This window comes from Pecten maximus, chromosome 2 (genome assembly GCF_902652985.1).
Source record: "Pecten maximus chromosome 2, xPecMax1.1, whole genome shotgun sequence".
Taxonomy (NCBI): domain Eukaryota; kingdom Metazoa; phylum Mollusca; class Bivalvia; order Pectinida; family Pectinidae; genus Pecten; species Pecten maximus.
The window spans coordinates 44,096,226-44,111,041 of NC_047016.1; the positions used below are offsets into that span (position 1 = coordinate 44,096,226).

The 14,816-nt window shown below is 32.2% G+C and overlaps 1 protein-coding gene across 1 annotated transcript; it reads right to left on the reverse strand.

Annotated features, from left to right (window-relative positions):
* Positions 1-1,508: 1,508 nt before the first annotated feature.
* Positions 1,509-13,885, reverse strand: LOC117322193. The gene is made up of 3 exons (XM_033876964.1): positions 13,585-13,885; positions 3,483-3,554; positions 1,509-2,104 (listed from the first exon to the last, which is right to left on the reverse strand). The coding sequence occupies exons 1-3, from the start codon at positions 13,678-13,680 to the stop codon at positions 1,865-1,867; spliced, it is 408 nt and encodes a 135-aa protein (XP_033732855.1). The 5' UTR covers positions 13,681-13,885; the 3' UTR covers positions 1,509-1,864.
* Between the last annotated feature and the right edge of the window lie 931 nt (positions 13,886-14,816).

The following is a 14,816-nucleotide window of genomic DNA, read 5'->3' on the forward strand; positions in this document are numbered from 1 at the left end:
ATTAGGATAGTTTCCAAGAAATGTTTTGTTTTCACTTAATAAACTGTATAACGACATACTCAAAGGTAAGTTAGGGTTTCTCTTTTTTTCAAGTAATCATCGAATAAGATATAAGTTATATGGACCATTTATTTTCAAACTTATTGTACTCCATCTTATTTCTAAATATTACTTCTTCTATTTTCAGGTAAATATCTTATTCGTTTTTAAAACCATTTATATAAGGAAGACAATTTCTAAGTCTTTGTTTGTAGATATGAAACTTTGCTAATATAAGTAAAGTGTTGAGATATTTTAACTCGTGTTCCTTGGGTAACTTACCCAATATTACATCAACATTTTGTAGTTGTATAGTTGTAGTTGTCTTATTGTATAGCCATACTTTAAATTCGTCCCAGAAGTTTTCAACTATTCTGCATTCCCAAAACATGTGCGTAATTGTTTCAATATGACGGTTGCAGAAAGTGCAGAGAGGTGAGTCTTTTATGTTGATCATATGTAAAAATGTATTTGTACTAATTATTCTATGTATTATTCTGTATTGGAACCATTTAAGTTTACAGTATATGGGGCGTGCAATAAGTTTGAAAATAAATGGTCCATATAACATAGATTTTGTTCTCCAACTGAAAATACACCACTTATTTGTATATATATATGCATTCAACTAATGTGTGAAAGTGAGTGTGAAAGCTGTATTAAATGTTATAAACAATAAGGACAAAAATCCTTTATTTTTTTATTACTCTATTCATTACTTGCCATATATATGTACATGCCATAAATTCAATAACTAACAATAGCTACTTTCAATAGCCTTTTTATATTATATGCAGCTCCAGATAAAGCTATTAATTAAAGGGAGATAATATAAGTCTCAAACAATAATACTCGGGTAGCTTGCATTTCTGTAGTTTCTTAAAAACCAATATTCTATACTATACAATCATGCAACATCGCCAGTTTATGCAAGTGATGGTCAACTATGCATATATGTCATAACTCTTTTTTAACAATTTTATTATATCGTGGTTATTTACTGAAAGTTTTCCCCTGATGCATACTGTTGTATATGGTCACTTGATCTCAGCGAATCAACGAACGTATCTTGATACGTAATTAAAGAATTACTTAATGTTTTTTAAAAAAATAACACACCTTGGCTACTAAGGAGGACACGGCCACTCGATAAAGTGTTAAAGTGTTATTGTACATGTAAAGATATTGATGTAAAACTTAAAATATCACAATTTGGGGTTCATCTTCTAATTATATACGCGACCTGATAGGTACTATAAAGCCTGGCGTAAAAATCATAAATACGATAAATTTGTTTGATCAGGTGTCACATATTGATTTCTAGAGATGGAATAGATATCGTAGACAAAACTAAAGTAGTATCCAACTGACCACAAAAAGGTCTTATTCTGAGCTAGATATTTTGTCCTGCTCTGTATGTGGAGGACAATTGTGCTCTTGCTTAACGAATACACAAAAACACAAGAAAGCAAATTACGATTTTCAGAGTTTATTTACAAAAACAATAATATTATAAACGAGTATAATTAAAACCAATAACAATAGAAGAGATGACACCATGTCACAGGGACGCAGCAGTGCTTTCTATAGAATCATTTCTAATCGTTCTATTTCTAGATTTTCTTTACTTTTCAAGCGATACGTTAATATAATCATATGTTTGATAACATATTAGTATGCGCTTTTTAATTGGCCAGTAGTTTATTTAGCCCATTTTCTCTTCGACATACAATGCATTTCCATGTCTCTGATTTAGTCGACACACCATGAATACATTCAACAAAACAAAACATGATCACAGAATTTAGCCATTAATAATCTCTTTTCATAAGACTGTCGGGATTAAATTCAGAAAATGCAGCAGACGAACAGAAGCGAGAGCAATGAGTACAGCTTTGATGTTTCCAATAACTCTTGGAATTGCGTAGACTTCCCGGAATCTTCCTTCTGGCGTGAGGTCGGCTTGGACAGCATCCATAGTAAATATCACAGATATCCAAGCAATAGTCATAACGAACCACAGAATTAGAAGCAGGCTTGCCCATAACTTCATTTTCCCTGTTGGCTGATAATAGAAAATAGACTAATCTGAACTGTAATAAGAAAGTTAATCATATCATGTGTTACTTAAGAAATAATTAACGATGATTCGTGTATTGTTGCAGGATATACAACGAGGACGAGGATATTTTGCAATTTTAATTAATAACTCAGGCCGTAATTTATTTCTTGAGTATTGCATTATTTTGTTGATAAAATATACATTTCTTTACAGGCTTACAATCAAGAACATCTATCATATGGCATTGATTTTGAAAATTTAAAAAAAAGGATGAAAAAAGCGGCATACGTAGGATTCAACCTCGCGTCGTGATAGTAAGCCGAGTCGACACTATCCCATTTTTTTCATTTTTTTCATATTCAATTATTTAATCGGAAACATTAGTTAATGAATATACCATGCTATTATTAATTCCTAAATATAAACAAAAACTTCAATAATCCATCAGATGATATAGTATTGTATTATAGCTCCTCTGAAACGTTATTTCAATTAACATGAAAAAAACTTCGTCGGTCGACTCATGTATTTTACGTATATAATATCAAATGATATTACATGTCGTATTTGTCATTGCTTAGCCTAGTTAGCCCGTTTAGATGTTGAGACTCGCATATGTGTAAGTTATTTTTATATACATGCAGATTTACTAACGTAAGCGTAATACGCCATGCAAACGCATTTGCTTATACATGAAAAATTCTTACCCATTAGCCCATTCGGCTACAGTAATCGTGTTATCAACGGGGGAATATTAGATACATAACATTGTAACAGCCGTGACTTACGAGCGTGTATTATTGACACGAGAGTGTATTACTGGCAAATAATACACGGTTTTAAACCAATCAATACTGGCGTTGCATAGCAAACGTGGTAGAATTTAAATTCGGATACGAGTCAAGTGTCTGACATCTCATTTCTGTATATATGTCACACTTGATTGTAATTTCGCTGTATTGATCAAATTGTATGAAATAACATTAAATAAACGGTTTTATTTCCAGTGATATATCAAAATATATTCAATCTCTAAACGTGATATTTTCACTAGTGAAAAATATCATTTTTCTGACTGATTTGACTAATCACATCACTGCTTACAAACAACGTAAAATAAAAGGCTTATCCGGTTTGTTTTGCCATAAAAATGTAATATAAATAGAATATCTAACAGTATCTTCAGTTATAGCCACAAGAGTGAAGTACATTTGGTATTACTAAAGACACTGTTATGTATCCTTTATATTTAATATGGCATTGGTGTTTATTGGTAGGACCTACATGTATGTAGATATTTTGACAATCATCTCATCCTCTTAGAAGTGTCTATCTATACGTAAGTGCAAGTGTTGCTTTCTGGAGGCTATATTGAACTTACTTCTGGTAACAGTAGTGGAATATGTTGTCCATATGACGACCGATGTATATAGTTTAACCATAAGCGCCAGCCCTGAAAGAAAAGAGTATTTGCATGTTACCACAAAGATATATGATGGCAAAAGCTTTAACAGCAAAATAAGATGAAATGACTGGTATTTCAATGTTTCGACGTGTTTTGATTTTATTCAGCATTGGAATAAGCGTTATACTAATAATAATGAATTTTAGAAATAGTTTGACAACATATAACAAATGATGTTAATTAATTTTCGGATACCTACAGCGATGACATATATCTTTCTATTTATGGAATACAATATGTGTACTGTGTATTGAAATATATGCATGGTTAAGGTATATCTAGTAATGTCTCCTGCAAGTTTGTTTTTGTTTTTTTGTTGTTTTTTTTTCTTTCTTTCTTACTACAAATTATATATATACTATCCGTGAAATAGACTTGCGGAATTTGGAAATAAGATCCTTATTTATATATATATCTGTAAATGTGTATTCTTTATATTTCAATATTAAGTGTGATAATGTGCATATCAGTTTTTGTAAATGTAATTTATGTATGTGTATTTGACATATTTCTGCTTACATGTTTCTTTGTTCCTGTTGTGTGTGAAGATGAAGGCACGTTGAAAAAAATACATGGTAATTTCCCTTTTTTTGTCTAAGATCGTTAATTTTTAACTTTCAATACAGGTTTTATTAACAACAACTCTAAAAAAAGTAAACTCTAAGTTTTTTTTAAATTATGTCGTAAAACATTAAAATAGCATCTGCAAACTGTAGAGGATTGCTACAAAAAGAGAAAAGGGCTGATTTTTTTAATTTTTTTTAATCATTATAGTGATTATAATATTATCTGTCTACAGGACACCCATTTTATAAAAGACCAAGAAAAAGAAATTACAGAACAATGGGGTTATAAATGTTATTTTAACTCATTTAGAAACAACTTGAGAGGAGTATGTATTCTTTTTAACAATAACTTTGAATTTGAAATTTATAGTTTATGGAGTGATACACAAGGTAATGTAATATTGCTAGATATTAGCATTGAGAAAAATAGATTCACATTAGTTAATATGTTTGGTCCAAATAGAGATGATTCTGATTTTTATGAAAAAGTTTATGAACAAATTAATAGTTGCAGTAATACTAGTTATATTATATGTGGGGAATTCAATTTAGTTATAGACCCTGATATAGATACTAATAATTATTTACATATAAATGATCCTAATGCACGTATACGCCTATTGAAAATGATAGAAGAAAATAATTTGATTGATCCTTTTAGACATTTCTATCCCAGCCACAAGCGATACACATGGAGAAAAAAGAACCCTATTAAACAAGCAAGATTAGATGTCTTCCTCACCACAGAAAACCTATTAAACATTATTGATAAGACTAATATTAATGTCGGCTACAGATCAGACCATTCCATTATATCATTAGAACTTAGATTAAATAACTTTGTAAAAGGCAAAGGCCTATGGAAATTAAACAATAGTCTTCTCTGTGACCATGAATATATTCAAAAAGTTAAAGATACAATACTCAGGATAAAACAACAATATGCTTCACCAGTTTATGATAAAGATATCTCTAATATACCTGATTTAGAGCTTTTATTATGTATTGATGATCAACTTTTTTGGAAACACTGTTAATGGAGATCAGGGGAACAACATTATCACATGCATCATTTAAAAAAAGGGAAAGGAATAATAAAGTTAATATCTGATATAGAAATGCTTGAAAAAAGTAATTCCTGGGTATCTAATTTGGAAACTTATTAGGAGAAAAAGAACGAGCTAGAAGACCTCAGAAAGATTCAGATGAAGGGTCATATGATCAGAGCAGAAGTTATTTGGCTAGAAGAAGGAGAAAACCGTCAAAATATTTTTGTAATTTAGAAACATATAATTACAATTATTGAAATGTATATTTAATATAACTATTACTAAAAAAGAGAAAGATAGTGGTGAAGTAATAACTGGTCAGAAAGAAATTCTAAAGGAAGTACATTTTTTTACCAATCTCTATATGCTGATCACTCTGATTCTATTGAGGACAAACATTTGGTAGATCTTTTAAGTGGTTTTGACTATGCTAAACTAAGTGATATTCAGAAAGCAAAACTAAAGGGGGAATCAGAACTTTTTTATGCGTTAAAAAACATGAAAAATTCCAAGTCTCCTGGTTCAGATGGTTTTACAAGGGAATTTTTTATATTTTTTGGGGGGATAAATTTGAAATTATATTATTGAATTTATTATAAGATCCCTTAATTTTGGCTACATAAAGGGGGAATTATCTATTACACAAAGACAAGGTATCATCACTTGTATACCAAAGGGAGATAAATCTAGACATTTACTAAAAAATTGGAGACCTATAACTTTATTAAATGTTGTATACAAATTAGCATCAGCTTGTATAGCAAATAGACTAAAAACTGTTTTTGATAATATTATTTCTGAAACACAAACAGGTTTTTTTAGCTGGAAGATATATATTGGTGAAAATACAAGACTAATCTATGACATCATGAATTATGCTGATTTGAATAACATACCAGGGCTTTTAATTTTTTTAGACTTTGAAAAAGCCTTCGACTCAGTCTCATGTGAATTTCTAAATAAGGTAATTGACTTTTTAATTTTGGAGATATGTGGAAGTCTCGTATAGATCGATGTGCGTATGTGTGTGGATAGGCCTGTCGACTGGTGTAAGGTGTATGCGAGAACTATGCAATTGTCACTCGATTGTTGTATCTACTGTGGATGTGTATATATGTATATGTAAATACCTTTATTGTTTACGGTCGCTGGGAAGTCTGTAGTCCGTCATGTTGTATGTACGCGAATGTTTCCGTCGAGTGTTAGTTATCGTGTGATTGGTTGGGTGTATCTGAGTTTGTATGTTGTTGGTTCGGCGCCACTGATTGGCCGTTGTAGGGTATTTATATCGGGTGCACGTGTGTTTCGTTAGTCCGTCGGTAGCCGCCAACGTGTTGTCTGGGTGGGGGCTGTAAGGTACGTGTCTGTGTATTATATTATATATTCATTGTCGGGGAAAAGCCGGGAGCTGGCCCCATGTTATATGTCACCATGTAAGTTTGTCCGTAGTATGTGCGTGTTTGTCCCAGCGACTTGTATATTGTTATATTTACTCAGTATATTACTAGAGAATAAACTTTAGAGAAATGTTTATGTGAATTTCGTTATTCTTGAACTGCCGAAAGCCCAAGCCAGAACCTGGGTTAGGTGTGCAATAGGCGATACGCCTACAGATAGCGCCAAAAGATGGATAAAAACTTTATATAAAAATACATTTTCTGCTATAACTCAAAATTGTATTCTGTCAGATTTCTTTAACATACAGAGGGGCTGCCGACAAGGGGACCCGGTCTCTCCATATCTATTCTTGCTTTTCGCTGAAATATTAGCAATTCTTATTAAGAATAATAAAAAATATCAGTGGTATTCAAATAGGACAAAAAGCTCATAAACTGTCAAAGTTTGCAGATGACACATCAATAATATTAGATGGATCTAGAAACTCATTCAATGAAACTTTAAATGTATTAAATTGTTTTGGAAAAATATCTGGTTTAAAAGTCAATTTACTCGGTCTTGACTTTTCTGTTAACTTAGAAGAAATTGTTATGATGAATTATTCTAAAGCTATGAAAAATATAAAGACCAGTATAAGTCAGTGGTCACGTAGAATTCTAACACCTCTTGGTAGGATAGTAGTATTGAAATCAATCATTATACCAAAACTAAACCATTTGTTTATATCTATTCCAACCCCTGACAACACCATTATACAACAATTGGATAATACTTTCTTTAATTTCATTTGGCAATCACCAGTTGACAAAATTAAAAGAGGTACTATATATGTTCAAAATTATGTAAATGGAGGCCTTAAAATGATTGATATATCAAAATTCATTTGCAGTCTAAAGTCTACATGGTTGCAAAGATTACTTAAGAACAGTAACAAATGTTGGATAAATAAAAAAAAAAATTCTTCCCTACAGCAAATATATCAGACCTGGGTACGGACTTTGTTAAACATTTTAGAACTGATAATGATTTTTGGAAAAATGTTTCCAGGCATGGATTAAAATTTCAGAAGTAGCACAAGTACAAACTTCACAAGAATTCTTAAGTCTTCCGATTTGGTATAATCCAAATTTCTGTATTGGCAACAATTCTTTTTTTAACAGGGACTGGTTTAACAAAGGCGTAAGAAATGTTTGCGATTTATTAGATCAAGATAATAAGTTTCTATCTTTCATAAACTTTAAACAGAAATTTGATATAGAATCAGAAAACGTCTTGCTTTATCAGAGTATATGTCAGTCCATCAAACAAAGATGTAAGGATCTGGATCTATTCTTAATGGCAGAAAATATAATAGAAAGACCACTGGTACCAAGTCATATTTACATTTTATTAAAGAATAATAAAGGATGTAAGGACATTTATATACGTTTGATTGAAAAAGATAGATGTTTAATAACAGCTGAACAAAAATGGAAACAGCATGATGCCTTTAAAAATATGGACTGGAAAAAAATATACAATATCCCCTTTCAAACTACCAAAGATACAACCATACAATGGTTTCAATACCGTCTACAACACCGCATTCTTCCTTTAAATAACTATTTAAAAACTATTAAAGTCTCTGAAATTAACATCTGTAATATCTGTAATACAGAAATTGAAACCATAGAACATCTTTTTTGGGGAACGTCCGCAATCCTTTCAACTTTGGCAAAATTTTAAAATGGGAATATTTGATAAAACTAGTAAAGTAACTGATTTTAGATTGGAAACAGTCCTTTTTGTGTCGCCTTTGAAAAAGGAGACATATAGGTATTACTTTTCGGCGTCGGTGTCGGCGTCGGCGTCGTCCGGAAAATGGTTTTCGTGCGATAACTTTAGTAGTTTAGAACGGATTAATTCGAAACTTAATGGGAAGGTTCATTACCATGATAGCTCGGACAAGTTCGATAACCAAAATTATTCGCACCTTTTTAAAAGAGTTATAGCCCTTTAATTTTTTGCGAAAATGGTTTCCACTCAATAACTTGAATAATTATTACAGGATTAATTTGAAACTGCATGGGAAGGTTCGTTACCATAATACTGTGGACAAGTTCGTTAACCAAATTTATTCGGACCTTTTTAAAAGAGTTATAGCCCTTTAATTTTTTTTGCGAAAATAGAATGTTCGTTACCGTAATACTGTCGACAAGTTTGTTATTGTTTTTTTTCATTCAAGTCCTAGTTTTAAAGAGTTATGACCCTTTAATTACTGGAATTAATTCAAAATTTCATGGGAAGTCTTTCGCAAGTTTTTAAAAGAGTTATAACCATTTATTTTTTTCCGAAAACGGTTTCTATATTTTAATGGATTAATTCGAAACTTCATGCTGAGCTAGTATTGCTTGTTTTTTTTTATTCAAGTCCTAATTTTAAAGAGTTATGACCCTTTAATTATTCGCATACACAGGCGACACCTCCACTTCCGTGGAATTCTTGTTTGAGATACCAGCTGCTTTTCATTACCTTTAAATTTCCTTATACTATATGTGAAATTTTACATACACTCTGTGTCAAGAAAGAAACAAAGGCTTAGTCTTGAAGGTTTAAATGAGTTTTTGGCATTCAAATATGAAATAGAAAAAAATGTTGTCAAAAAAAAAAATGTATGTATTGAAAGATTTGATAGAATATGGATCGAATGGAAAGATATGTTCGAAAATTAGGGGTTTATTTTGCTGCGGTTGTAGTGTACAAATGGATAAATAAGTACTGGTAGATGAAATTGTAATAACCGACCTGTATTTTATAATCTAAACAACAATGATCCTCACTGTATGTTAAAATGAATGAGAAACTTGATTTATTCCCAACCTTACCTACATAAGTGGTAGTACTTATCCAATTGACAACATATATAACTTTAATTCTTAATATATTTGATCAAATTTATATATACATTTGAAAAAAAAACCCATTTACTCTGGGGATTTATAAGCTTATTCTCACGTTCATTGGACATATATGCCAACTGGTGTTCATTTGATTTATATACATGAGTCAGCAGTTGTAAAGCTAGTATGTCAATCTTCATGTGATGTATACCTGTTTGTGTGGCTATGGTTGTGATTTGATGTACTATGTTTATATAGTTTTGAGTCCTTGGTGTGAATGTATAATGTGTATAATGTGGTGTTCCTTTGCTGTTTCTGTTCTGTTTCTGTATTAGAATATGTTATTCTCCCTATCATATGCATCTATACTGAACAAGTAGAGTCACATATAAATCCATATATGTACAGTATATACTATACTATTTGATACTTAAAATTTTCTTCTTATGCACCTAAACATTTCGGACTATACCTTCTGAACTTATCTTTTTGAAACTTGATAGACTTTCATGAAAAGAACATCTTGCCAAAAGTTACCTTCCCTTCTACATAATGTCTTCCCTTCTACATAGTTTTAGAACTAAGTTGTGTGCAGTGAGCAAGTCCTCCTGCGTGATGACACAATAGTGTTCAGGGGGTTGATCCCAGGGCTCCCCAACCCTGGCAATCCCTATTAATTATGTATATATATATATATAACAATGACATAGCTTAAGTATATATATACATATATATATATACAGTCAAACCTCGATGATTCGAACTTCGTTGATTCGAATTTCTCGCTGTATCGAACTTTTTGCTTGGTCCCGAATTTCCTCACTATATAACGCTACTAACGAACCTATGTATGATTCAAATTTTTATAAATCGAAGTTTTCGATGTATCGAACTTTTTTCGTGGCCCTTTAGCTATGATAGTATAGGTCATTGACATCTCATGATTCGAACAAAAAGTTTACCTGTACTGACCACAGGACAGGTGTTTGTCGTGACCCCCGCGGCAAGAGTTCACACCCCTCCTACAACTGCCCTGACTGACAATTGGGATAACGATAGCGTGTGTTGTCACTCCCGATCATGGGGTAATTAATAATCAGACTAAATTGATAGATAAATGGTATATTTAGAAGCCATGGCATTCAATAACTCCGGTAAACCATACCGGTAGTCGTCTCTGATAATCTCCGCCGCCATTGAAATCATCGGTTGGCGAGTAAATTTTACGGAACAGTAAAAAAAAAAGCGGATCAATTTTAAACACAAACAATTAGCGATGCCTTCACTCAAGACATCATATTCAAAGTGTCAGGTTTCAAACTTATACATAAATAACCATATAAATCGGTTATTGGTCATTCAAGCATTTATTCTCCAACTGATCGGTATTCCGTATTTTATATCCACATAACGTAAACACATGTGCCTTTAACACTGTTAGCAGAAAAAACGTTAACGTAAGTGTGAATTGTACTTTTGTTTTATCTATAAGCCGGGATATAAGTGCTTTGTAACATATACATAGTTCGTGTAATTAAAAAATGCTAAGGTATAATTGATGAAGAGTATTTTTATTTTGTTGTGTTTGAGGTATAAATTAACTAAACTTTTCGATGTGAGCCTGACAGGCGACGATCAACACGAAGACACCGAGGACATATTACGTTAACAGATATGGCCATTATCAAGAAAACATCGATCTATTGTCAACCATGAATAATTAGAAGTCCCGCTGTTTCGAAGTTTTTCTGTTAGTCCCTTGAACTTCGAAACATCGAAGTTTGACTGTATATATATATATATATATATATATTAATAATGCTGGGGGAATAAAATATTTGAAACTGAAAATAAAAATCCTATTTATTATTTGGTTGGACACACGAAAACTAATATTTTGCATGCCAGATTAAGATGTAGATGGAGTACTCTGAATGAGTTATTTCATGCTCCAACCTTGTCAATGTGGACACTATATAGAAAATGCTTACATTTCTTCTTTAATTTTGACAAGTATGTATATCAGAGAGCAAAATGATATCACGAGTTAATTGAGTTCATTTCTTTTGACCTGCGACTAATATTTCACGGAAGCCCTGATTTAACAAAGGAAGAAAGCGAAAAAAATATGTCTGAACACTCAGCAATATATTCGTGATACAATCAGATTTTGATCTCTGTATCTCCCTCCGCACTATTTCTCTCCCTCTATCACTCCCTCCCTATCAGCTCTTTTTCTCTTCCTTTAATCAAATATGTCCCTTCAATGATATATACATGTATGCATATATAACTAAGGACAGCGTCTTTGATATTTCTCGATTCATATGGCATTTGCGAAACGGATATATCGGAAGGAAAGGAAAGATAACGGTGAAATCAAAACATGGCATGCGATATGATGAACATTGAACAGCTTAAAGTATGGAATAGTTTAATGTCAACAAATGTCAGCTGAATCGAGAAAGACACTCACTGTGTCTAAAAACAATACATAGTTTAAAACTTTCTTGTCAAAAAAAATCTAATTATTCTTCAAAAATTGTAAAATAAATCTATATGATGGAGACTTCTAAATGCTCTCCCTCCATTTCCCTCATATAATCACCCTATCTCTACTTTTCTTAAACTCACATTTTCAAAAATAAAATCACTTTATGTAAATTCTAATGTCATCTTGTGTAAATATTTGTGTTGTACACTGTTTTTGGGAAAGGGCTTTATATAAGTTGGACATGTTTGTTCCTTTGTGTATTTATGATACAAAAATATATCTAACTAAAAACCTACATCGATACTGATAAAGCCAGGAAAAACACAAAAACACTAAAGTGTGTAAAACATGGTGATTTTGGTTAGTGGAGACCTCATCGATATTGGAGGTAATTGTTTTTAATCTGAAAGTACAATAACATATCTTAGAAAATGCTGCACAATGAAACCTTGTATTGAGTTTTGGTTAATGAATGAATGAAGGGATTTTAACCACATTTTATTAAGAGCATAATGTTTGTTTGGTCGATATGTTTTGTAAAGCATTGATACATTAAGGAGACGGACCCAACAGACATACTTTCTTTTAGTCGGAGACTAAGATTCGGATTTAGCTGCAAACAGGCAAACGTGTAACGGGGAACATTAACCTAGTATGACGTGCTTCATACCCAAGTAATGTTATACTAAACACCTAGTATTGTAGAAACATACTCGTATCAAATGTGAATTTTTCAATTACTACTTAATGAAGACAGTTTAATCAAATTTGATCTAGAATTTTTTCATAATCTTACCATATTTCATCAATACCTCCTAAACCGTGCCCGTCTGCCTCTTCCACACAGAAAAGATTAAATGCTTTATCTTTTGGTGAAGAGGGGAACAATAATGAATAAATGTAGGTACGACTTCCTCAGGGACAGAGGGACTGGACCAAAAAGTGAATATTATAGCAAATCTTCCAAATCCTTTTCCTTCCGTGAGTGTGGAAGAATGGGACTTATAATCAATTTTAACTCAATCATACACAGATGACAATGCTATTATAACATGTGATGGGAAAGTGGACTGAGCTAAACACTTACATACTCTTCCGGATGAATGAAGGGATATCACTCATATTTTATGTAGAGAAAACACTGATTATCAAGTTGAGATTAGGGTTCATCAAATCAGAAGTTCTTTTAAAGGGACGTCATACCCCATTTTCAAAAATTAATACATTTATATACATCTTTTGATTGTAAGATATATGATATATAAACCTATGTTGTATATCAAAACGTTTGAAATATTCTCAAACCCAAAGGGATTTATATTGGGAATAGAGGTTCCAAACGCCAATACTTATTGCTTTAAAGTTCAATTATTATTAACAGATGTAATCATTATACAATGTGTAAATATCCTGTATATGTCTATATACCGTGACCACTTGTTAACATTCTAGACCAGTTGTGTAGGTAGAGCTTTAGAGTTGTCGTTCTTTGATCACTATAATCATATGATAAATGTCTACATTTCGATGACAGACAGAACATGTCACTAACATATGAAACGAATGATTCATTTCAATGAACAAGGGTTCTATGTTTCTAATCAACATAAGTTAATAAGTCAAAAAACTTACTTGTGCGAAGTTCAATTCTAGAAACTTATCCAACACGAGTTGTATCAGTTCCGCTTGTACGTTACGGTCCGCCATACCAATTGAGGTAGTGTACATGTATAGTATTGGTATACCTGATATGCGTTATCTGAAGTTGATAAACTGCACTATCAACACAATCGTTGTCTGAGAATGGCTTCAACAATACCAACAGCAACAGCTACATCCACCTCATAACGTATAGTTTAAATATAGAACTTTGGAAATCCCCGAAATAGACCTGAATGAGTTCAATAACATGTGTTAAACGGAAATTCTGAGTGAGATATATATATGATACACTGTATGTGAATATAAATAATAAATCTGTTTGTTTAATTGGCGAAATCACCAACGGAAAATTATGATATTATTAGTCCTTTTGTTTAAATCCACAGAGTGTAAGAGCTTGGCACGCCAATACTCGGCAGTTTTCGACGGTTGAGCGCCCATATTTTTTTCAACAATAGCTAGGTAGACAGGCATTTGTATTCTGTTCCGGTTCTCGCATAGCTATGATTTCACAAAGGGGTTGGCCTAAAGAAATGTTTCTCTTTTACGAAAGGTGATCGGCTGCTTGCTTTGTTAAAATGTGATGATCCATGTGCCAAATTAGCTATATGCAAATACGCAAATAAAGAACCAAATTCAGAATGCATGGTAAAAGATAGACGGATTTTCTTTTCTTCCGTCTCATAACAAATGGAACCATAAACTAAAAGAAATCATCAATTAAGATACTTCATCTACTATTTATATCTTTTGTGAAACCAAAGTGTGCAGTGGCCCATTCCAAATGCCTTCTTCATTCAGTCTATGTGAACTATAATCAGCTATATACATGTATGTATTACCTCAACACCGTCGAGGAATCAAAACTTTACAATTTGTGAAAAGTATTTGCTTCTGGGTTTGAAGTGATCTACCCTCAATGTTTATTTGGATGAAAGCGGACTAAGCAGACACCCTAAGTGTGCGCTGATAAACCACGTCTTCTTTGTTGTTGTTTTTTTTTTTTTTAATTTTTTGGGTTTTTTTTTCCATTTATATTGAAGTTAATTTCCCGGAAGTACTTATGGATAAGTCATCACCATAATCTTTAATCCAAGTAAGCGGTAAGTTTTAAATTATACTAAGCAGACTTGAATGGCCTTGAAAGGCGTGATTGATGCATTACCCGTGTGTGAAGAGTAAACTGCTGAATAGGACATAAT

Coding starts and splice junctions, on each gene's coding strand:
- LOC117322193 (XM_033876964.1), bottom strand. CDS start 13,680: ATGTACACTACCTCAATTGGTATGGCGGACCGTAACGTACAAGCGGAA. Junction 3,555..13,584: donor TAGAATTGAACTTCGCACAA/GTAAGTTTTTTG, acceptor CTTTTCTTTCAG/GGCTGGCGCTTATGGTTAAA. Junction 2,105..3,482: donor TTCCACTACTGTTACCAGAA/GTAAGTTCAATA, acceptor TTCTATTATCAG/CCAACAGGGAAAATGAAGTT.